The following is a 24,548-nucleotide window of genomic DNA, read 5'->3' on the forward strand; positions in this document are numbered from 1 at the left end:
CAGGACATTTCTTGTGCAAATTAGAAGCTTTGGTGTCTGAGGAACACAGACCAGAGGACAACCCTCCTAGGACACCTGACCAGGGCTGACTCATGGTCTTTCAAATCTAAGCATATGGTCGTGTGTTCTCAGGGATAAGCTACCTAAGGGTACTTGGCTTTTCTCCTATTAGGAGAATTCCAAGGATGGTGGAAACATGGGTAAAGATAGAACAGTATAGTTGTAAAGATTCACAAAATATGTACTGGTACTTCCATCATCCCCGCCCCATCCCCTAGCTGCTTAGATTTAAGGCTATGCAGTTGGCAGGAAGAAGGGAATGTAGTCAGCCTGTAGCCTGTAAGGAGTCTATACTCCTTTAATTCCTGCCTTTGTTTTAGTTATTTCAGGGTTGGTCCACAGCCCAGCAGGGGGTGGGAGACAGAATTTCTTCTCTTTTTATAAGACTCCCAAGGTGGGTCAGAGTTGGCCAGAATCAGAAAAGACTATGAATGGCCACTGGGGAAATGTGGCAGGAGTGGCAGTTTTTGGTCTCTCTGTATTTAATGTCAGATTAAGGAAACCACTTGGAGGCTGGCATGGACCCCTTCCCTGCCTAGGAAACCAGTCTGGCCCTAAAACATGGAAATGCTTATAAGGATAGTCTGGGATTAGAATGACATAAAATCCCTCTTCCAGGCCTGGGCCTAGACAAAGTACCCGTTCTGTATCAAGGTCAAAGAGATAGAGAAGACTTCATGTTGCTGGGGTTTCATCTCATCTTTGCTCTGTAACTCTGTGGATACCATCAGCCTTAGCCAGGTAAGAGGAAGCGTTCATTACTAACATTTGTTCTGACTATTCTGCACAAAGATGCCCAGTAAGGAGGGAGCCAAGTCCTTGGCATTGACTCCCGCTTTGTGCAGGTGAATGGCCATAGTCTTAGTTCCTTATTGCGCTATGTGTATTCCAAGAAATGTGAACACATATTCAAAATCACTTTACAACCAAGACATCAAATACCTGAAATGATACCCCAGCTCTGACAAATGTTGCCTTCTGGGATCTGGAGACAAAGCAAGTATTTGTGACTACTGCTGATTCACTTCTGGAGTTGCCTTCAGGCTGTCTGTGAATGACTTGAAGCCACAGTTTTCACTGAGGATCCAAACCTTAGATCACCTTTTATTTGATTGAGGCTAAGGGGCAAGGGTGACATTAGGGATTATAAAGAAGATGCTGCAAGTGCCTGTGAGCCCAGGTTGTATGGTAAGTGAGGGCCACCACTTAACTCTCCATGAAGACTTCTCCACAGGCTTTAAGCACAGGCAAGGGATCCACTGATAATCAGATGTGCACTATACATACATTGCCCTGCTGATGAAAACCAGGTCATAGTCCTGCAACACAAACCTGCAAGCACCAAAAGTCCCAGGGTGGCAATTTGGCTCATGGTTAGCAAATTCCTTCTACTGTGGAGCTGACAACACTCAGATGCGCTGCCCCACCCTAAATCCAAAACACCAGCTCACAGGCCTCATCCCATACTCCAAACGTGATGGCTGGCTTACACACCTATCCCAGTTAGGGCTTCTGTCTGTCTTCACCTCTCTTCTGTCTAGAGGCTATTCTGAACACTTGTGGCCCTCTGGCTGGGCGGTGGCAAGGGCTGCCACAAGCATCTTGAGCAAGTGATTAATTAGCTACAGCTTAAAGGTGGGGGAAATGGCCAAAAAGAAGACGGAATTTCCAAAAGGTAAATTTCTGTGTATTCACGCCTAATCTTCAAAAGTTGTATAAACAATTTTTTTCTACCTCCCCCCATCATTTGCACAATTTTTGTCTAGTCCAAACGTAATTTAAAATGAGGTAGGTAGTTTCTCTCTCCTCTGCCTCCTCTTTGTGGTAACTGTCGAGGCCTGTGCCGTGAAAGCACTAGTCTTCCGTGCAGGTGGAGTGAGTGCCAGGCGTGGGCACTGGTGACTGGTGGAGCTTCTCAGTTGGCTATCTTCTCAATCTCGTCCAAATCATCTGTGTCCAATCTTTCTATTTTCTTATCTGGGGAGGAAGATGAGAATTCAAAGAGAAATCAACATGGGGCTACCACAGAGACCCACCCCTAGGGAAGGGACAGCATGGCACAGGGAGAGGAAACAGGGTTCCGCCCTGCCTAGGGATGGGCCATGCCTCTGGCCACAGCGACCTTTCACTTAAGCCCAAAGACTCCCAGTGCCCGAGCAAGGGACAGAGCCCCAGGCCCCTGAGGCTGGCCAAGGGGGAACTGTCATTTGCATCCCTGACCCTGAAAACTCGCCAGGTGTGCTCTTGGAGGACTTCCCTATTGTAGGGAAGGAGGGGACTGTGTTGGGGACAAAGGCCTTTCTTGGGGCCACAGGAGAATCTACCCTTCACCCCCTCCCTTGGACTCGCCCCTGTAAGGAGAGGGCACCAGCGGAGACACTCCCAGGCACTCACTAAAATGCTCCTGGATTCTGTTGAGGATGTTCATGCTGTGCTTGCTGTCAACCATGTTCACTGCCAGGCCCCTCTTGCCAAAGCGGCCTGTGCGCCCGATCCTGTGCAGGTAGGTCTCGTTGTCCGGGTTCCCGTCCTTGTCCACGGGAAGGTCAAAGTTGATGACGACAGAAACCTGCTCGACATCAATACCTGCATGAAAGAGGTGGAGAAGTCAGGAAGGGAGACAAAATCACCACCAGCCAAGCAAGGCCAACATACACCAGCTTCATGTGGAAGAAGAGTCTGGGGCAGGTTGGCTCTGGGATTTGGGGCCAAGGGGCACCTAGCAGAATCCAGAGGGAAAGACAACTTTGGCAGGGTGCCAACAGAATTAGGACATCAGTAATGCAGCCAGAACCTCACTGGGGGCCCCAAAGAGAAGGTGCCATTCTGGACCAGTGAGGTGCCTGTCCCTGTCCTTCCACCACATCAGGGCCCCTGGCTTCTGTGACAATTCTCATCTGCTGGGGGAATCCAGTCTCTCCCCGGAAAGAATGCCAGCACCAAGCCCATGAGGACTCGCCCCGAACCAGCAGAGCGCCCCATACAGGAGGACTTCCCTTGCTACCCAGGGCCTGGCGGACAGATTCTCTGCTCACCGCGGGCACACACGTTGGTGGTCACCAGCACCTTCTCCTTGCCCTCTCGGAAGCGCTCAATCACCGCAGCCCTCTGCTCCACCATCATTTCGCCACTCAGCAGGGCCACCTGGTGGCCTTCTTTTGAGAGCTCTGCTGCCAGCCAGCTAGCTGTTTTGCGGGTCTGGAGTGAACAGAATGGTTTTAAATGAAGATACCTGTTAAAAAAAAAAAAAAAGGTACCTGCAAAAAAGTGGCTTGTTGCCATTAAAATACATGAAGACCTGCTGAGTTCAGTCAACAGGATAGGCTTACCAATTTCACAAATAATTTTAGCCAAGTGAAAAATTTTTTTGGATGAATTACTTAAATCATCTTAGCATTCAGCAAGGAAGAGTGGTGTGATCCAAAGATCTTCATTCCCAAATAGTCTATATTCTTAATGTTTTATAATTATTTCATTGGATGTTATTTAGAGTTTTTCCCAAGTAATCTCTAAGAAGTGGGACCAACCAAAGAAAGTATAGTTCTTCACAATCTTTCCCTAACTTATTACAGTCTGAGGAGAATATTCCCTGGGGCAGGTGGAGGTGATTCATTTCCTTTCCGGCCACACCAGGCCACACCGAGCCCCTGGTCCTCCCTCAGCACCTAGTTGGCGCTGGCTGTGAGGAGGGGCAGGCACCTCCTCCAGGGCAGCTCCTCCCCCACCAGGCCTGCTGCTGCCACTGCTACTCACATGGCAGAAGATCATGGCCTGAGCAATGGTGATGGCCCCGTAGAGGTTACACAGGGCCTGGAACTTCTCATCTCTGTTATTGCACAGGACGTAATACTGCTTGATGGTGTCCAGTGTCTCCTCCTCACGCTTGAGTTTGATAATGTTTGGATCTGGGACCACTTTCTGGGCAAATTTCCATACAGAGTCTTCGAAGGTGGCAGAGAAAAGCAGCATCTGGCAGTCCTTGGGCAGCATCCTGCAAGGGAAGACCCAGGTATGTGGCATGATCCCGAGTCTTTCCCTGGAAGGAACAGAAGACAGCTGCCCCGGGCTTGGGTGATCCACATGCCCAGGAGAGTGGCAGAAGGGGGAGGAGAACAGCAGGGAGGAGGCGAGAGCAGCCATGGGGCAGGGACAGGGCTGGTGTTAAGATTCCCTAAATCTCCTTCCTCAACCCGTGGTCAATGCTGACGAGGATATGGCCCATCAAACAAACGCTTCTGGAAGTACAAAAGTAAAGAAGCTAACAGGAGCAAGAAGAGTGTTTGAAGTAAAAGGAGAAGATGCTGCAGATCAGGAAGCTGAGAAGTTCCTCTTGGCTCAAGAGTTCCTACCTCTGGATGCGGATGCTCTGATCTTGGTGGCCCTGAGTAGCTATCATCACGTCAGCCTCATCCAGAACAAACACCTTGATCTTCTTGGGGTCAATGAACTTGAGCTTGGAGCACCAGTCCAGAACAGTCCCAGGGGTGCCAATGACAATGTGCTCACTGATCTTCTGACCTCTTTCCACTGTGGAGACAAGACGTTTTCTGTGGGTATTTCCATGGTAAGTTCAGCTTTCCTCTCTGAGAAAACCTAAAGGCATGATGTATTTTAATGCAATTGTTTGATGTTTGCATTAATATCTTAAGGAAAGGTTATATCACTATAGTATTTAATAATGCTGTAAAGACAAAATAAGGATAAAAACAGTGACAAGATGAAAGTCTCTTCAGTAGCGTTCTTGTCCATTCTCTGTAGTCCTCCAGTTCTCCTTCATTCAGATCTGTCGTTACCTTTATTTCTTCTCTGGCAACAGCATTCCCCCAGCCCAGGATTGCACTTCCTCACAAACAGACTTCCACTGCTCTTTCCAGTGCACTCTGCCCCTCAGCTACCTTAGTATCTACATCAAACTAGTCGGTTGCCTTTATGTACTCCCTGCCCAGGTCAGAAAATAGGATTCATCATGAATGGCTTTGCTTTCTCCAAGAAACACCTACTACCTCTCCTAGATGAAGTGCTTCCCTAGACAAGGCCTGGCAAGCTATGGCACATTCTTGACCATGTACAGTCTGAAGCTGAGATTTGGCTTTTCATTTTTAATTACATGGCACTTATACATTGAATTTAAGTCCTTTAATTACAACCTTGACCTGACATATACAAGCTCCCTGTAATCACTGCCAAAAGTTTGCCCAAATATAAATGTTGAGTCAGTTCAAAGCCAATAAATGCTGCTGCTTCTGTTAATCCAATTACTGCCTTCCACAAAAGTTGCATTCTAACTTCAACCCAAACTGCAAAATTTTAAATGTCTTATGATCATCTTCCACTAAGTTTTATAATCTTACTTTTTAGAAGCAACTTCAAGTTGGTATTAGGACATTATATGCTGAGTGGATTTCTGAGAGTCATAGTTACAGGTTTGTGTTAAAACATTCATAGCCAAACTCTCAACAACACTTTTTAAATATTGTTAATTTGTTGCAAAACAGAAGTAGGAAAGGTGAATAAAGAAAAAAGAATAATACAAATAAGCTTCAAAAAAAAAACCGGCAAAATCTTTTTTTTTAATTTTTATTTATTTATGATAGTCACACAGAGAGAGAGAGAGAGGCAGAGACATAGGCAGAGGGAGAAGCAGGCTCCATGCACCGGGAGCCCGACGTGGGATTCAATCCCAGGTCTCCAGGATCGCGCCCTGGGCCAAAGGCAGGCGCTAAACCGCTGCACCACCCAGGGATCCCTAGGCAAAATCTTAAATACAGAGAACAAACATGTCTGCCAGAGGGGAGGTAGGTTGGGTGGGGTGAAATAAAGATGATTATTCTTTACATTTATTACACTTATTTTGATGAGAATTGAGAAAAATATAGAACTGCTGAATCACTGTATAGCTAAAATTAATAAAACACTGTATGTTAATTATAATTTTAAAAAATTAGATGCCAGAGTTATCATGAATATTCTAGAACATTTTTGTTCTAATTAACATTAAAAAGAAATTAGGCAATTAAATTCAGAATGTGTAGCATTTAATAAGCAACTGATTTGGCCTGTTTAAATCTTTTTTTTTTTTTTTTTTTAAGATTTTTAATTTATTTATTCATGAGACACACACACAGAGAGGCAGAGACACAGGCAGAGGGAGAAGCAGGCTCCATCCAGCGTGCCCAATGTGGACTCGATCCCAGGTCTCCAGGATCACGCCCAGGGCTGAAGGCGGCGCTAAACCACTGAGCCACCCGGGCTGCCCTGATTTGGCCTGTTTAATTAAAGTCAAATGTACTAGGGAGAAGAGAAGGTGAAGGAACTATTCTAATTTTTTTTTTAAAGATTTTATTTATTTATTCATGAGAAAGAGAGAGAGAGAGAGAGAGAGGCAGAGACACAGGCAGAGGGAGAAGCAGGCTCCACACAGGGAGCCTGACATGGGACTCGATCCTGGATTCCTGGATTACACCCTGGGTCGAAGGCAGGCGCTAAACTGCTGAACCACACAGGGATCCCCGGAACTATTCTAAATTTAAAGACAATACCAAATGCATTGCATACACACCAATTTGTTGTTGGTTCAAAAACAGCCATAAATAGTATGGGACTTTTGGGACTATGGGGGAAAAATAAAAATGGATACTAGTTATTAGAGAATCTGTTAATTTTCTTGGCTGTGATAAGGATTTTGTGGGTTATGTTGAAGGATGTCCTTACAAGATGCATGCTAAAGTATTTATTAAAAAAAGTTTGGGGCGGGGGGCAGCCCAGGTGGCTCAGCAGTTTGGTGATGCCTTTGGTCCAGGGCCTGATCCTGGAGTCCTGGGATTGAGTCCTACATCGGGCTCCCTGCATGGGGCCTGCTTCTCCCTCTGCCTGTGTTTCTGCCTCTTTCTCTCTCTGTGTATCTTTCATGAATAGGTAAAATCTTAAAAAAAAAAATTAATTTTTAAAATTGTTTAAGTAGGCTCCATGCCCATTGTGGAGACCAATGCAGGGCTTGAACTCAAGGCCCTGAGATGAAGACCTGAGCTGAGGGCAGCCCCGGTGGCCCAGCGGTTTGGTGCTGCCTTCGGCTTGGGGTGTGATCCTGGAGACCTGGGATTGAGTCCCGCGTCAGGCTCCCTGCATGGAGCCTGCTTCTCTCCCTCTCTCTCTACCTGTGTCTCTGCCTCTCTCTCTCTCTCTCTGTCATGAATAAATAAAATCTTAAAAAAAAAAAAAATACCTGAGCTGAAATCAAGGGTCGTCAGATGCTTAACTGACTGAGCCATGGTAAAGTATTTAGGAGTAAAGATCCACAGTGTCTGCAATTTACTTCCAAATGGTTCCCTAAGACACATACACAGTTCTACAGATAGAGCAAATCTGGCAAAATGTTAAATTTTCAAATCTAGGTGAAGGGCACATTTTTTTTTTTTTTTTTAATTTCAACTACTGTGGAGGTTTTGAAATTTTTAAAATACAAGTTGTTAGCTTAATTAATTCAGATCACATATTCATACTCACGTTTATTGCCTCGGACAGCATAAGCTAGCTTCAGTTCAGGGTAAAATTTGCCCATCTGCTCAATCACTTTTCCCGTTTGAAGTGCAAGCTCATAAGTTGGGGAGAGGCACAGACACTGGCAGGGAAAGAGTGCAGAGTGAGATCTCAAGGTGGGTGGGAATTACCATCAGGACTTGTATGTAAATTAAAGTGTGTGCCATTTGATTCTTTATGCTGCAAATTGTAAGTTAGAATTCTTAAGGGTTAAAACTCTGGCTGGGTAAAGACACTTGTAAATAGCTGTTGGCCACAAGAGTACAAAAACCCACATGTGAGGAAGGATCTGAAATTCTAGGTGGAGGTTAGCTTCCTTTTCACTTAGAAAGTTCTCAGCATTATCTCAGAACTGGCAAACCATGGAAAGGGAACAGGATGTATGTTGCTACTAGACCATCAACCATATTGTTTGGGCTCAACAAGGGGTCTAGCTTATGTAAAGAGTAATATGCATCTTGGCTTTTAATCCAGAAAATGTAATTTCTAGCTACACATTAGCAGAAAATCCAAATTTACCAAGCCCTTACCTGGGGATATCTGTTTGCAGGTTCTACTTGGCTGAGCATGGCCAACACAAAGGCAGCTGTTTTACCAGTGCCAGACTGAGACTGGGCAATTAAGTTCTGTGGACTGCACAAGAAAAAAAATGGTTTAGGAGCTTAAATCTCAAGTATCCTTTTAGTTAATAATAGTGAAGAATAAAGCTTAGTTTATGTAAGGAAGCTTTGATTTCTACAGTAAAGTCAAAGGGTAGCCCCACAAACACAGAGCACCAGAAAGAGGACTGTGGTGGGATTTATTTATTTATTTATTTTAAAGATTTATTTATTTATTCATTCAGAGAGAGCGAAGAGAGAGGCAGAGACACAGGCAGAGGGAGAAGCAGGCTCCATGCAGGGAGCCTGATGTGGGACTCGATCCTGGGTCTCCAGGATCACATCCCGGGCCGGGCTGCAGGCGGCGCTAAACCATTGCGCCACCGGGGCTGCCCTGTGGTGGGATTTAAAGCACTCCCTATCTTTTATTCTTGACTCAGCAGCCAGTGATTCTTTTTAAAATGTAAGTCAGCTCATGTCACTCCTCTGCTCAAAAGCCTTCCAGTCACTCTCCATTTCATTCAGATTAAAAGTGAAAATCCTTCTGCTGTACAAAGTCCTACCTGACCTGGCTCCCTCGTAGTACTCTGTTCTTACCTCCTACTAGCCACTCGCTTAACCACCCCACCACAAAGGCCTTGGTGCTGCCCCAAAGGCATGCCAGCCATGCCCTTGTCCTAGGGTTTCTGCACTGGCTTGTACTCTGCTGGGATAACTGTTCCCAAATGATATGTCAACTAACTCCTCTCCTCCAAGGCTTTGCTCACACATCACCTTTGAAATGCCTTAAGAAATGATGTATTGGTGGATTGATATGTGATAAAGTATAGAATAGTGTTATTGATACCATCTAGATGGTGGGCATATGGATGTTCCTATAAGATCCTTTCAACTTTGGGGTGCCTGGGTGGGTTAGTTAGTGAAGCAGAATCTGACTCTTGATTTCAGCTCAGGTTATGATCTCAGGGTTGTGACATTGAGTCCTTTGTAGGGCTCTGTGCTGGGCATGGAGCCTGCTTAAGATTCTCTCTCTCTCCCTCTCTCCCCCTCCCCAAAGCTCTATCTCCAAAAAAAAAAAAAAAAAAAAAAAATTCCTGGGATGCCTGGGTGGTTCAGTGGTTAAGCCTCTGCCTTCGGCTCAGTATGTGATCTTGGAGTCCCAGGATCAAGTCCCGCATTGGGCTCCCTGCATGGAGCCTGCTTTTCCCTCTGCCTGTGTCTCCGCCTCTTTCTCTGTGTGTCTCTCATGAATAAATAAAATTCTCAAAAAAAAAAAAATCCTTTCAACTTCATTGTTTGACAAATTTCATTATATAATGTTGGGGGAAAATTGCAGTCAGTTCCCTTGGTATTCCTGATCTCCCGTATTCTGCTGTTTTCTCATTAGCATCTATCACCTTTTTAATTAAAAAAAAATTTTTATCACCTTTTTTAAAAACAGCTTTTTTAAGTGTACATTTCAGTGGCATTAATTACATTTACAACTTAATATCTTTTAACACTATATACTATTGCTGATGTATCCAAGTGCCTAGAATAGGATCTGTTATATACCTGCACTCAATATATATTTGTTAATGGAGAAAGGTTAGATAATTCAGATCTCTTCTAATATTGATGATTTAAAAACTGAGCACCTATGAAAGCATTAAGATCTATAAATACAAATGACCAACATGAAACAAATTTTCCATTATGCATCCCTAAGTATGTTTAAAGTGTCAAGCTAGGGATCGCTGGGTGGCGCAGCGGTTTGGCGCCTGCCTTTGACCCAGGGCACGATCCTGGAGACCCAGGATCAAATCCCACGTCGGGCTTCCGGTGCATGGAGCCTGCTTCTCCCTCTGCCTGTGTCTCTGCCTCTCTCTCTCTCTCTCTCTCTGTGTGTGACTATCATAAATAAAAAATAAATAAAGTGTCAAGCTAAAAAGAGACATTATTTATCATGAAAATAGTCATTATTATGACACAGAACAAAGAAAATATCCATTTTTAGGCTATATGAAAAGAGTTTCAGGATTTAGAATTATATGCAGTACAGTTCTACATAATCCTATATAACAGAGGGGCCAATTTTTTTTTTTTTTTAAGATTTTATTTATTCATGAGAGACGCAGAGAGAGAGAGAGAGAGAGAGGGGGGCAGGGACACAGGCAGAGGAAGAAGCAGCCTCCATGCAGGAAGCCTGATATGGGACTCGATCCCAGGACTCCAGGATCACACCCTGAGCTGAAGGCAGATGCAGCTAAACCACTGAGCCACCCCAGGCATTCCCAGAGGGACCAGTTTTTATAAAAAGTTCCATATGCTCTTGGATCTTGTTGCTCAAAATGTGGTCTGAAACTAGCAGCATGAGCATCACTTAGAAGCTTCTCAGAGGGCAGCCTGGGTGGCTCAGCGGTTTAGTGCTGCCTTCAACCCAGGGCGTGATCCTGGAGACCCAGGATCGAGTTCCACCCACAGCAGGTTCCCTGCATGGAGCCTGCTTCTCCCTCTGCCTGTGTCTTTGCCTCTCTCTCTCTGTCTCATGAATAAACAAAATCTTTTTTTTTTTTTAAAGATTTTATATGGTTCTATTTTTTAGAAAAGGTATAAATATGTGAGTTTATGTAAAAAAAAAAGTCTAGAAGTCTCTAAATGTTAATATAGTGCATGGGGGAAGATTACAATTTTTCTTATTTTTATTTTCTAACTTTTTATTTATTTATTTTTTAAGATTTATTTATTTATTCATTCAGAGAGAGCGAGAGAGAGGCAGAGACACAGGCAGAGGGAGAAGCAGGCCCCATGCAGGAAGCCCGATGCGGGACTCGATCCCAGGTCTCCAGGATCACACGCCAGGCTGCAGGTGGCACTAAACTGCTGTGCCACCGGGGCTGCCCTATTTTCTAACTTTTTAAAAATAAGTATGTATTACTAGTAGTTTTTTTTTTTTTTTAAGTAATAGAAGTTTTAAAAAGTGGAAAATTAAAAAGGACAGAGTTGTATCAGGACACATACGGCTCAGCAAGCATCAAAGGCAGTGCATTCTCTTGTATCTTGGATGGACGGTTGAAGCCCATGGCATAGACTCCCTGGAGAAGCTGTGGTTTCCTAGGAAAACAGTTAAAGATGAAAGTTACTGTCTCTTTGGTTGAGGAAGGATGCCAAAGTCTAAAGGATTTTTTCTTTGTTACTGTTGTTACACACATTTTATTTACAGCTAATGCTTGAATTGCACGTTTAGCACAATTCATATTATCTGGAAATTTTATGTTATAGCCCCCAGCACCTAAATTCTTTGATTAAAATTGTGTTAGCTAAAAAAGTTCTGCTGTAATGAAAAAAATAGGCCTAGGGGTCTCTAACACAAAGGGAAGAATCAGAAAGTAAACACTCACAGCCGAAGCTCCTCAAAGGACTTCACGGAGTAGAGTGGGGAGTTTGGATCCCGCTGCAGGACTTCCACCTGGTTTGTGTTATCCACAAGGTTGCTTCTGATCAGCTTGTTAAGTAAGGACTGGGCAGCTCTGTCCTCTGTCATGAAGAAGAAAGCAAAGAATTTTAAAAGGCCATGAAATCCACCATGAACTCATCTGAATTTGCTTGTTCATTGGCACTTTAAGCATTAACATATATTTATATTAGGACTTCTAATTCAAGATGTATCATAGTTTTGATTCACAAATTATTTTTAAGATTTTATTTAGTTATTCATGAGAGACACACACATAGGCAGAGGGAGAAGAGGCTCCATACAGGGAGCCTGATGTGGGACTCGATCCCAGGACTGCAGGATCATGCCCTGAGCCAAAGGCAGACGCTCAACCGCTGAGCCACCCAGGTGTCCCTTGATTTATAAATAGAATTAAAATTGCTTTATTAAAGAGGAAGCTTTTGATACTGATACCATGCATTTGGGCCTTATATTCCTCTATAGGACTGTTCCAATCAACCATCCTTCCAGAGATTATCTACTCTTCCTATGAAGTATTTACTCCCCAATTTGTGCTCAATAGAAAATTGAAAATTATTAGCTTGTCTAACACATAATAATGATGAAAAAACCCCAGAAATGAACAAAGTTCATATCTTAATATCATATAAGCAGTCTAAATGTTATGTGTTTAATGTGTACAAATAGCATTAACTTTATTAGACAATGGAGATGCAACTTAAAATTTCTTTTATAGTGCCCTGTACAAGATCATTCAGCGCATATTTAATGCTGCTACCGAAGTCCGTAAGTTGTTCAAAATAAAATTTCTCTAAAATGTAAACAATGCGAATTCCACCACCAACTATGTTGAGCATTTATTAGCACTATGACTCCCTTTAAAGCCAAGCCAGGTTAGGTATAAAAACGATGCCTTGTAATAATCTATTAAGACTGTAGAACCTCGTGGGTATAGCTCTAGGCTATTACCTTTCTCTTCTTCATCTGCCTTCTCTGTATTAGCATTGGTCTTGACAACAGCACCTTTATCAGACAAAAAGCGGCCGCTGTTATTCAATATCACATCCCATACCCAACAGCTGAGACAATTCAAATTCTATGAGACACTAGAAATGTAAAGGCTGGGGAACAGAAAAATAAATGAGGAAACCAAGCCACAGATAAAGCATTTTATTGTTCTTAAACAAAAGTGTGAAACAATGTTGCTTATATTTTAGTTCTTTCCTATTCTGAGTCTCTCATACATTCCCTCATAGCATCAATATTTCTGAAATGTTACAGAAAGCTGATTACAGCAGGCAATGCTCACAAACCACCTTGATGCTCAACAGAGGAATATCTATGCAAACCACATATCATCAGTATATATTACACTATAAAGTCATTAAGATTCTAGGAGTATAAATTGTTAAAAGAAATGTACAACTTGTAGGTAAGAAAAAATTATAGAAAAAGACTGTAAATGAATTTGGAATGAGGTAAATTTTACTATTCTCCCCACCACCAATAATATTAAGTGTATCAAGAAAAATTTAATGGAAATCTTGGATTTGGGGTAGATACGACTTCAGAATAATAGGTTAACTCTCAGGTTGCTCATACTTTGTCTATTGTATATTTTCATGGTCAGCAATAAATTTGGTAACTTATAAGTCAGATAGGCATCCTCATGCTTATTTTTAAGTACAACACAAAGCAAAACAATCCAGTTTAGTTCCCAAATCAAATGACTGCCAGTATCTGCCAGCCCCTTGCATGGTACATGTATAATTTTTTTCCAGACAGTTACTATGTCAAAGCAGAAATACTAAAATCACATTTGTTTTCAAACTAGCTTTTACTCACCATTGGCATCTGGTTTGATTTTCTCTTCCTTAAGATGCAAGTTGCTCAACTAAATGGAGAATATGGGGGGAGGAGGGGAAAGTGTCAGGAAATCACTTAAAATATTTTGAATCAACAGAGCCTCCCCAGTGAAGCTGGGGAGAAATGAGCCACTCTCAAGACCTACTCATTAAATTGTTCTGCTGGGCTCTTTTTGTTGACTAAATGTTTTCAGTGAGAATAAACAAAAATTTCCCATTAAACATAGCAGTAGAAAAAAATGGTTACACAATGGCTCAAAATTCACACTTCCTAATTACAGTCCCTAGAGAAAATTACAATTTATGTGTTTGCTTAATGCCCTGATTACAAAGACTCTCTCAGTTGAATACCATTTGTCATTCTCTCATATTCCAACAACAGGAAATTTTACAAGATATTGGAAAACGCCAGACAGAGAACATCGAGGTGGGAGGGCTGCAACAAAAAGCATCTGCGGGTAGGAATCAGTTATGCTGCACAATATATTTGAGCCAGGACCACAACATGACATGCACACTCACACACTGCCTTGTTTTGATAGAAGTCTAATATTTTTAACTGAGAACAGCCTGGAGCATGTGGCACACTGTAATCAAAATACCCAGCAATCTGAAGTAGGAATACAAAGGAAGGGACAGAGCAAAGAGACTTTTCAAAGAAAGAATTATTAGGACTTTGATCAAACACTGTTAGACATATCCTGGTGGGACTTATCTCCTGTATTAGAATAAAAATACCCTTTTATTTGTCAATTATACCTCATTAAAGCTGGGGGGGATTATATGTACCTTAAAGATAGGAATTTTTAAATTTTTGGGTCTAGCACAAAGGTACTCTAATCACAATTTTTTTTTTTTCTAATCACAAAATATTAAGTGGAGCTTAGGACATCATCTGGTGAAGGGTAAGAATGAAAATGGCTATTTCTTAAAGCACACCCACACTGGTTCTTTATGTTTTGAGGTTCATTCTCTCTTTCCTCTTAAGTCCAAGAAAGGAAAACAAAAAAAAAAGGGCCAAGAAAGGGAAAAGGCAAGAGAGGAATGAAACAAATGTTTTAATGGGTGGTTAGTCGGGATGGAGGAACTGCATTTCTATCGCTGGAAACAAAAGGGAGTTTCTGGTATCTCTGCTTTGATGTTAGGAGGGAGAAGTAGGGGTTAACATACTGGAGAGACTGGCAAGAAAGGAAATTGGCAAAAAAGGAAATCCTCTTAATGCAGCAAAAATCCTTCATTAATTCACAGGATAGCAAACACACTAACAGACAATGAATATGAAGTGACGAGTGCAGTGCATAACATACAGCAGGTGTTCAGTGTATTTTAGTCTTCTCTAAAGCACTTGTCCACATCCTACCAACAAACCTTGTTTAAATGTAGTATCCAGGTCTATTGAGAGGGAGGGGGGAGAGAGGGAGATAGACAAACATATAGAAAGACTGCCTGACTTACTTGCAATATTTACAACAGTAAGGTTAATAGTATTCATAACTAGGGTGGTAACTGCTAGCTAAAACAAATGATAGGGCTGAGGCATAAATGAGTTACAAACACCTATTAATTTAAAGCATTGTAATAATCAATGATTAAAAGGGCAAACCATTCTTTTGTCGATACATTGTTCAAATTGAAGTTACCAGAGTAAAGTAATAACTAAAATAACTAAAATGCAATATGTAGTAAAGCTGGTAGCAACAATGTAAGTGAAACCAATAGATGTTTTGATTACAATGTATCAGGATTCTGGAGAGGTTCCAGCAGAATCTAAAAATAAACTCAGCCCCCTCTTGGCTATAAGGATCTCAAAGCCTATAAAGCAAAGACAGTGAAGTTTGTATTACCGAGTACAATGTCAGTGAACTGAACGCTGAAACTTCGACTGAAAGTACAGTTAGGTTAGATAACCTTTATTTGCTTGGATGAAAAAGGAGAAACCAATTTTTCTTGCAGCTTCATTGGAAACCATTTGAAATTAACCAAAGGGCAAAAAAGCAAAAACATCCACTTTGTAATATCCACATTCTTTCAATGCCTTTTAATATTTTAGCTTTTAAGATATATTAAAGATAAAATAATTGAAAGCTCTACAGTTACACACTGCATTTTGCTCAAATCTACTTGAGAAAGGATTCTTGAGACATAAAAGATTTAATGGTAAGTGAACTATATGGAATAGGGGTTGTCTTAGGCAAAATGGTGAAGTAGACTTTGGAAAAGTCTAAATTAAAAAATCACCAACAGTGCTTCTCCCTCTGCCTGTGTCTCTGCCTCTCTCTCTCTCTTTCTCCCTCTCTCTCTCTCTGTCTTTAATGAATAAATAAATAAATAAATAAATAAATAAATAAATAAATAAATAAAATCTTAAAAAAAAAAAGGGGGGGGGCAGCCCGGGTGGCTCGGCAGTTTAGCACCGCCTTCAGCCCAGGGCGTGATCCTGGAGACCCTAGATCGAGTCCCAAGTCCGGCTCCCTGCATGGAGCGTGCCTCTCCCCCTGCCTGTGTCTCTGCCTCTCTCTCTGTCTGTCTCTGTCTTTCATGAATAAATAAATAAAATCTTAAAATCACCAACGGAACAGAGAGAAACAGAGAGGAGCACTGGAGAACGAGTAAATAAATATAAATAAAATCTAGTATTTTCTTAAATGAATAAGGAATGAAGCTTAATAAATATTTAAAATATAGTAAACTTGCACCACACATTACTGTTACCTATGTCACACAATCTCTGTGGGTATCCTCAGTGAGAGTTACATAAAGCAGAGGCTAATAGAGGCATCTTTACTCAATTTGCTCAGTTTGGGAATATTGTGATCTAATTTACATGTGCATGTGTTAAGTATATGCACCAATCTTATCCAGGTTCAACTATCTAATCCATAAAACATGGACAAGTAATTTAAAAGATTTCTGCAAAGAAACTGTGGATTACAGATAACTATTACTTATGTAGCACTTATAACAAGTATGTCCATAACTCAATGAGGTAAGTATTATGATTATCTCCATTTTACAGATATGGAAACCAAGGCATAGAAAGGTCAAGCAGTGTGCCCAAAGTTATATAACTAGTAAGTGATGGACCTAGAATACAAATCCTAGACCATCTGGCTATAAAGGTTAAGGTTTTAACCTCTACATGATGGTGCTTGTCATAAATAATACTAATCTCATAGAACATAATAATTTTAAGGATGATATAATGGTGCAACCACTTTGAGGAAAAGTCTGACAATTCCTCAAAGTTAAACATAGAGTTATTATATAATCCTGCAATGCCACTTCTAGGTGTATACCAAAGAGAACTGAAAATTTATGGGCAGCCCGGGTGGCTCAGCAGTTTAGCGCCACCTTCGGCCCAGGGCGTGATCCTGTAGACCCCGGATCGAGTCCCGCGTCAGGCTCCCCACATGGAACCTGCTTCTCCCTCGGCCTGTGTCTCTGCCTCTCTCTCTCTCTCTCTCTCTCTCTGTCATGAATAAATAGAAATATTTTAAAAATTAAAAAAAAGAAAATATATGTCCACACAAAAACCTGTACATGAATAATCACAGCAATATTATTCATAATAATGAAAAAGTAGAAAACAATCCAAATGCTCATCAGTGGACACTGATGGATAAATAAAATGTGACAAAGGAATATTACTTGGCAATATCAAGGAATCAAGTACTGATACCTACTGCAACATAGATGAACATTGAAAACATTATGCTAAGTGAAAGCAACCAGACACAACAGACCACATACTGTATGATTCTACTTATATAAAATGTTCAGAATAGGCAAATCTAAAGAGAAAACAAGCCAGCGGTTGCCAGAAAAGGAAGGGAGAAGGGAGTGACTGAAAGTTTGAGGGAACTTTTTTTTTTTTAAGATTTTATTTATTTATTCATATGAAAGACACAGAGAGAGAGGCAGAGGGAGAAGCAGGCTCCATGCAGGGAGCCCAATCGATCCCCGGTCTCCAGGATCATGGCCTGAGCCAAAGGCAGGCACCATCCCTGCAGCCACCCAGGGATCCCTGAGGGAACTTTTTGAAGGTGGTGGAAAAGTTCTGTATCTTTTTTTTTTTTTTTAATTTTTTTTTTTTGTTGTTGTTGTTCTGTATCTTGATTGTGGTGGTGGTTACACAACTGGATGCCTTAGTCAAAATTCACAGAACAAGGATGAGTTTTACACTGTGTAAATTATACCTCAATAAACTTGACTTAAAAATTTTAGAGGGCCAGGCCAAGAGGTCCAACAGTCAAGTAGTAAGAATTCTTGAAAGAATGCAAAGAGAAAACAGAGGAGGAGAAATCAACAATGAAATTTTTCAAGAAAATTTCTCATAACTTAAGGACAAGAATTTTCCAGATTGAAAGGACCCACCCAGGAATGCCTGGCTGGCTCAGTCAGAAGAGTATGCAACTCTTGATCTCAGGGTTGTGGATTTGAGCTCCACATTGGTTGTAGAGATTACTTAAAAATAAAATTGAAAGAAAAGAAAGGACCTACCCAGTGCCCAGCAAAGTGGATGAAAACAGACCTATACCAGGACTCATTATCATGAGTTTTCTGTGTACTGGAAACAAATAGAAGATTCTTATGGATTACAAATGAGAAAACAGGTCACATCAGGAATCAGAATGGTCTCAGACATCTCAATAACCAATAAAGAAGTCTAAAAGGCAATGAGACAATGCCTTTAAAATTTGGTAGGCAATTAATTCCCAACCTGCAGCTCTAGACCGAGCCATACCACTATCCAAATGATAGAGCAAAATAATTATTTCCAGAAATGCAATATTATCTTAAAAAAACTTCTTATATACTCCAGAAAGCTGGATGGATGGTTGCACAAAATCAAGAAAGATGAAGAGAGGATAGAGAAAGGAGGGGATCCAGTACAAGAGAAGAGGAGTGAATCTTCAGAATGAAGGTGAAGGGAAATCTGGTCTTGTTCCTCTCCAGTCCTTGAAATGAGTTCTGCTCTAAACCTAGGGAGAACTAGTCCAGTATGAAGTAGGCTAAAAGACCTGGGGGAAATAGAATGAATAGACTTTTTTTTTTAAATTAAAGATTCTAAAAATAAATAAATAAATAAATAAATAAATAAATAAATTCTTAGGCAGCCGAGGTGGCCCAGTGGTTTAGCACTGCCTTCAGCCCAGGGCATGATCCTGGAGACCCAGGATCGAGTCCCATGTCAGGCTCTCTGCATGGAGCCTGCTTCTCCCTCTGCTTGTGTCTCTGCACCGACCCTCCTTCCCCCGTCTCTCATGAATAAACAAACAAAATCTTTAAAAAATAATAATAAAAATTAAAGATTCTAGGGACGCCTGGGTGGCTCAGTAGTTGAGCATGATCCCAGGGTGCTGGGATCGGGTCCTGCATTGGGCTCCCGTGGGGAGACTGCTTCTCCCTCTCCCTATGTCTCTGCCTCTCTCCCTGTATCTCTCATGAATAAGAAATAAAATCTTTAAAAATAATAAGGTTTTTTGTTTATTTATGAAACAGTGGGAGGGGCCAGAGAGATAATCTTAAGCAAACTACACACTGAGCACGGACCCCCACATGGGGCTGGATCTTACCACCTCAAGATTGTGACCTGAACTGAAATCAAGAGTCAGTTGGTTAACTGACTAAGCCACCCAGGCCCCCCGAATTAATAGAATACTTAATTTGTCTGAACATCCTGAGATAAACTAAACAATTAGCAAAGTGCCTGAGGTTGAACTGGTGATAAGTACAAAAAAAAACATGAAGCGTGTTTTTTATAAATTCCAAGGAAAAACAAAACTTTATAGGAAAGTAAAAGTATCATAAGCTACTAATAAGATAAACATGAAATACTGATCTAACTAAAATTACAATATAATGAAAAGGTAAGGAATGGGAAGGTGTGCGTGTGTGGTGGAGAAAGGATGGAGGAAAGAATTAAAATCAGTAAATACCTAAAATTGAAAATTCAAGAACTAGCAAAACCCTGTGATTTAGAGAACAAGGAGGTCAATGATGTATATCCGTTTCAAGAGAACTATTAGTTTTTCTCTGGGAAGGAAAAATTGGTGGTGGTGGAACCAGTTTTCAAAACTACTTGACTCTTTGAATTATGTGCATATAATGTATTATCAGTTGTATAAAAAATAAGAAAGAGTCCTTATTCTCAAGAAATTCACAGAAGTACTAACAGAAGTAGGTTCAAAGTGTTTAGGTGGAAGGAGTTAATTCTACATAGTCATGTTTAAGTCATATCTTGCTTACTGTGTACTAAGCCCAGAACAAAATTAAGGTGATCAGAGAAGAGGATTTACTGACTACCGGGCCAACGGAGTCGTTCATTCATCATCAGTAAGCAAGTAAGGAAGCACACAAAGATGAGTAAGCCACAATCCTAGAGCTCAGGAAGCTCACAATCCAGAGGTAGGGAATGACACAGGGAGATTATAATCCAAGTGGGGAGAGCGCAATCTCGATCAGTCTGGATTCCAGAAGACAGGCGGCTGGGCGCTAGATCCATGGGAGCACTCACCTGCTCTTATGTAACCCAGGAGGCGGATGGATAAACAAAGCCAGCTCAAGGTTCAGGCTCCAGCCTCACACGCATCCTATACCGTCCTGGCCAAAGCAGCGAGTGTCCTACACAAGGGTGATCCCCGGCCAAAACTGACCCCCTGACCCATTTACGCCTGAAGCCAACTCACCGACTCAGCCGCCGCCTCCTGTTCGTCCACCGCCAGGGCCCACGAGTCGGTGGCCATGGTCCCAGGCGCCGGCGGGACGCTGGTGCTGGCAGACTCGCTGGCTGGGGCGGCGCGATCGTGGGCTCCCTGGCGTCGCAGCAAGCCCAGCTCCCGCCCCACCGAGGGAGCAGTCATTCGCTCGGGAGCTGGGGACCGGAAGCGGCGCGCCGCAGTGACGTCGGATCTGCGCCCGCCCAGCCGCCCCTCGCCCCCCGGGAGCTGCAGCTTCCGTCGCTTTCGGACCCCCGGCGCTGACCCTTGCTTAGCTCTGTCTACCTGGTGAACAGAGACGCAGACTGCCAACTGGACCTCCAGGCCACGAGCGCGCTGGCACAGAAGCTCATAGAGAGCCAATCTATCAAAACACAGGACCTTTACTAATACAGGCGTCACCAAAATGCGTATTGAGACGATCTTCTTCTCTTCAGGACAGTCATTTCAATGCCCAGGGGTTGGCAATCAGCCATGTCAAGCACCATTTGGTTAAAAGTTTGTCCTGCAGACTATGTCGGCAACACGACTTGCAGAAATTTCACTTTCAAAAATACTCAAGGAAGGTGCTAGGGAAATGTGTTCCAGGGAGAGGAGAGAAAAGGCCAGGAGGCCTGTGTCTGAAGGACACAGTTCCTGCGGGGATTGACAAGAACCAGAGATGAAGAGATTGGAGGTAGAGGCAATGGGCCATGCAAAGCAGCTTAATGAGCAAATGAATTCATTCCAGGGAACATCGCGAATCTGACAGGACTTTTGGAGTTAGCTGTGCCTGGAATGGAATCCCTAGTGCTTCCATGTAAGAGTTGTGTGATTGGGAGAATTTTTTTAAAAGGAAAAAAATACCTTGGATTTTTAGAAGAGGTAAAATAATAATGTCTGACACCCGCTATCCCCTAACTGAAAACAAACAAGGTTCTCTCCCCTTGTTACTTCACTGATAAGAAGCTGGGCATTTTCCTGCAAGGTGAGAAGATGAATCCTCACTTCTCTTTGCCACTTTTCTTCAGCAAATTAATTTTAAGCAGTAGTGGGCTCTATGTGGGATTTTACTTCAGAATATGAGTAAGAAAGTTCAGGAAAGGTAAAGCAGTTCCAGGCAATACTCTATTTGCCATGGCTCTTTTTCTCCTGTACTCTTGAGGGAATTAATTTGGTGAAGATTTTTTTATTTTTTTATTTTTTGGAACCTACAGGAAGGACGTGCAAAAAGAAAAAGGCAAACACACAGTGAGGGAAGCCGTGACCTACATCTCATATCGGAAGCAGCCCTGGGAATATCTTGCCAGCAAAGTTATATTGATCACAGGGCTAATGAAGGCTAAAGACTTTTTTTTTTTTTTTAAGTTTAATGCGGTTAAAAAGGAAATCATCCAAAGTGCAATACTGTATATAGTAGGATCCACTTGTGAGGAGATAAAAAAAAAAAAAAACTCTCATGTGTTTGTAGGTACTATAGAAAATGTATGAGATACACACAAAACTGCTAACAGCTGCTCCTAGTGAGGGGCTCTAGAAATCTGGGGTGGGAGAGACTTCCTTTTTGATGTGTACACTTCATCCTCTGAAATTTTCAATGTGCATGTTTTCCTTTTAAAATTGTATTTCAGACAAACAAGAAAGGGAATGCATACATCCATAGGTTCCCACCTTAGGGTTTAAGAATGAAAACAAGATTTGATGGAAGCTTCCTGTATGACCATCCCAAGAGACAGCAGCTCTCCTGAATTTCGTGTTTATCTTTCCCACAAACGCTTTTAGCACATGTTACTTTCTCTATTAAAAACCCCAAAACTTAATAAGCATCAGGATTCTAGGGTCTTCTATCCCCACCCAGGCACCCAGCACAATATGAGCCACCTGCTAAGAAGCGCTCTAGTTTACAAAGTGGAGCGTGGAGGGGATTCAAGGTCATAAGAGCCCCCGGATTTGAAGGTAGCCTTCTGGATTTCCTCCCACACGACCTCGGCAGCCTCTATCTGCTCTGAAGTCATTCTTAAGTGGGTTAAGTACCCACTGCACCGCTCAGTGATTCAACAGTCACACGGTTATGTGATATAACCGTTGCCTGGTCAATGGCAACGGTTTGATAAATATTAGCTGTTACCACTATTCCTGCCTCTCCCCTCCAGGGATGGGGGTGAGGAAGACGCTAAAATGTGGAAAAAGGGTCTCGTTTCTAACCTCAGAGATACTCACGTCGCCCACGGGCAGGGAAAGCGGAAAGCGCCCCAGGGCACGGCCTCGGAGGCGGCCCGCAGCCCCGGCCATCGCCCCTCAGCAGGGCGGTTGCCTCCACCAACCGCCACTCACTGCCCCCGCCTCATTGGCTGGGGCCTGAAGCGGTCCGGCCAATCAGCGGAGGGGACGACCCAGCCTCCGGCAAGTGGGCCTAGAAGCTAAAGGCTGAGTCTAGGTCAGCAAGGGGCCCTTTGCATATTGAATTTTGTCATATTTTGCTGAATATCCAGCTCTTTGCTAGACTGGAAGCTTCATGAGGGCAGGGCATTGTCTGCTTTCCTTAATATTGATCTTCAGGGACGAATGCATAATGGATACCCATTTGGTGAGTGACTAGATGAGGAATGGACATCCCCCAAATATGTCAAACTTTTAAATCTTTATCCTTGAACATAGGTGAAGAATTTCATTCCTAGTTTATGCCCTTTGCTACTCCAGGTGTGATCTTCCAGCAGCTGCAGCAGCAGCATCATAGATATCAGTACTTATGGGAGCCTATCAGAATGCAGTCTCAGGCCTCATTCCTATACCTACTAAATCAGGATCTGTATTTTAGGATACCAGGTGATTCCTTAAAAACTTATGGTCTGAAAACTATTCAATCACTCTCATTTGACCTGATAGCAAATAAATGAAAGATCTAAGTCCATTTTATAGATGATAAAAATATTTTAGGTGCCATGGGAGAATTAGGATCTGGGACTACATATTTCCAAAACTAAGTATTTAAGTTGTACTATCTTGAGCTCTGTTATCTTCCTCATGTCCCAAGAGGTTCAACCAGAGTTCTACTTCAGAGTAAGCCATGTGTATAGCACTTACTCTTACCAGCAGGCTTATAGGCTTAGCCCAGAATAAATAACTTTCCTGAAATATACAGTTTGCATGTTGTATTAAAATAGCTTTCCTTTTATTATATAGTCAACCTTATCTACAAGAGAAACATAGAGAACTGGGTAATTATCAATTATTCAAATAGAATGTTTAGAAGGATGTGACATTTGGGCCTCAACAATTTCTCTTCATGTGTATTGACCCAGTCATTGGGTGAATGATTCCTTTTTTTTTTTTTTTTTTAAGATTTTATTTATTCATGAGAGACACACACACAGAGAAGAGAGAGGCAGAGGGAGAAGCAGGCTCCATGCAGGGAACCTGATGTGGGACTTGATCCCAGATCTGCAGGATCACGCCCTGGACTGAAGGCGGCGCTCAAACCGCTGAGCCACCGGGGCTGCCCCATTGGGTGAATGAAAAAAAAATTGTAAATATGTCTCTAATTCTTTCATTAGTGAAGGTGCTATGCTAAAGGTGACAACTCTGGCAACATAATAAAGTTACTGAGACTACAACCAGCATTACTTTATTTTGAAAATACAATTTGTACAATTTTGGCTTTTTATTTTAGTTGTGGCACAGGAGTCTGACCCGTTTCTTGGATTGTTTAGGCTAAATGTGCTAGTTGGGGCCAATTTGGATCAGAACAAACACTGGTCTTTCTTTGCTTCGTCCTTTGATGACTTAACCTGAGTGCCTCAATTTTCTTAGATGTTAAAAGCAGGTAATATTAGGAACTCATTATGGGATTGTTGTGAAGATCAGATCAAAAGCTTAGATCAGTGCAGTCTGCATACTAAGTATTCAACAAATGTTAGGTGGGATGATGATTAATGAGTTGGGGTGAACTGAGAAGTTAGTTCAAGTGATCTTTCTTTCTTTCTTTCTTTCTTTCTTTCTTTCTTTCTTTCTTTCTTTTACCAGCTTTTGAGCTTAACCTTTATATGTAGGATGCTCTTGTACATATAAAAGTAAAATATTTCTGCAGTATCTTTAACTCAGTTAAGACTAGCAGCACAATTTTATAGCCATATGTTTGGATATATGAATTCATGGAGATAATAGCGTAGAGGTTTGAGTATGGGTTTTAGAGGCACCTGGCTGGCTCAGCGGATAGAGCATGTGACTCTTGATCTCAAGGGAGCTGAGTTCTACATTGGGATAGAGTTTATTAAAAAAAAAAAAAAAAAAGTATGGCTTTGGAGTTAAAAAGGCATGAGGTTGGATCACAGCTCTGCAACGTACTCTTCCACGT

General features: G+C 42.0%; 1 protein-coding gene and 1 long non-coding RNA gene across 4 annotated transcripts; one reads left to right on the forward strand and one right to left on the reverse strand.

The window, feature by feature from the left end:
• Positions 1 to 1,131: 1,131 nt before the first annotated feature.
• LOC144309149 (ATP-dependent RNA helicase DDX19B) lies at positions 1,132 to 22,536 on the reverse strand. 3 transcript variants are annotated; one of them, XM_077890342.1, is made up of 12 exons: positions 22,415 to 22,536; positions 13,477 to 13,525; positions 12,601 to 12,654; positions 11,576 to 11,711; positions 11,196 to 11,288; positions 8,127 to 8,229; positions 7,564 to 7,678; positions 4,410 to 4,587; positions 3,814 to 4,051; positions 3,096 to 3,258; positions 2,455 to 2,646; positions 1,132 to 2,037 (listed from the first exon to the last, which is right to left on the reverse strand). In XM_077890342.1, the coding sequence occupies exons 1-12, from the start codon at positions 22,484 to 22,486 to the stop codon at positions 1,976 to 1,978; spliced, it is 1,455 nt and encodes a 484-aa protein (XP_077746468.1). In that variant the 5' UTR covers positions 22,487 to 22,536; the 3' UTR covers positions 1,132 to 1,975. The 3 variants fall into 3 exon arrangements, with proteins under 3 accessions (XP_077746468.1, XP_077746458.1, XP_077746450.1); XM_077890332.1 differs by having other exon boundaries at positions 22,400 to 22,506; XM_077890324.1 differs by lacking the exon at positions 22,415 to 22,536 and adding an exon at positions 20,186 to 20,386.
• Positions 4,489 to 24,177, forward strand: LOC144309199 (uncharacterized). The gene is made up of 4 exons (XR_013375280.1): positions 4,489 to 4,624; positions 18,319 to 22,781; positions 22,895 to 23,020; positions 23,537 to 24,177. It is a non-coding gene; the product is annotated as an uncharacterized LOC144309199 (long non-coding RNA).
• The last annotated feature ends 371 nt before the right edge of the window (positions 24,178 to 24,548 follow it).

This window comes from Canis aureus, chromosome 3, assembly GCF_053574225.1.
Source record: "Canis aureus isolate CA01 chromosome 3, VMU_Caureus_v.1.0, whole genome shotgun sequence".
NCBI classification, from domain to species: domain Eukaryota; kingdom Metazoa; phylum Chordata; class Mammalia; order Carnivora; family Canidae; genus Canis; species Canis aureus.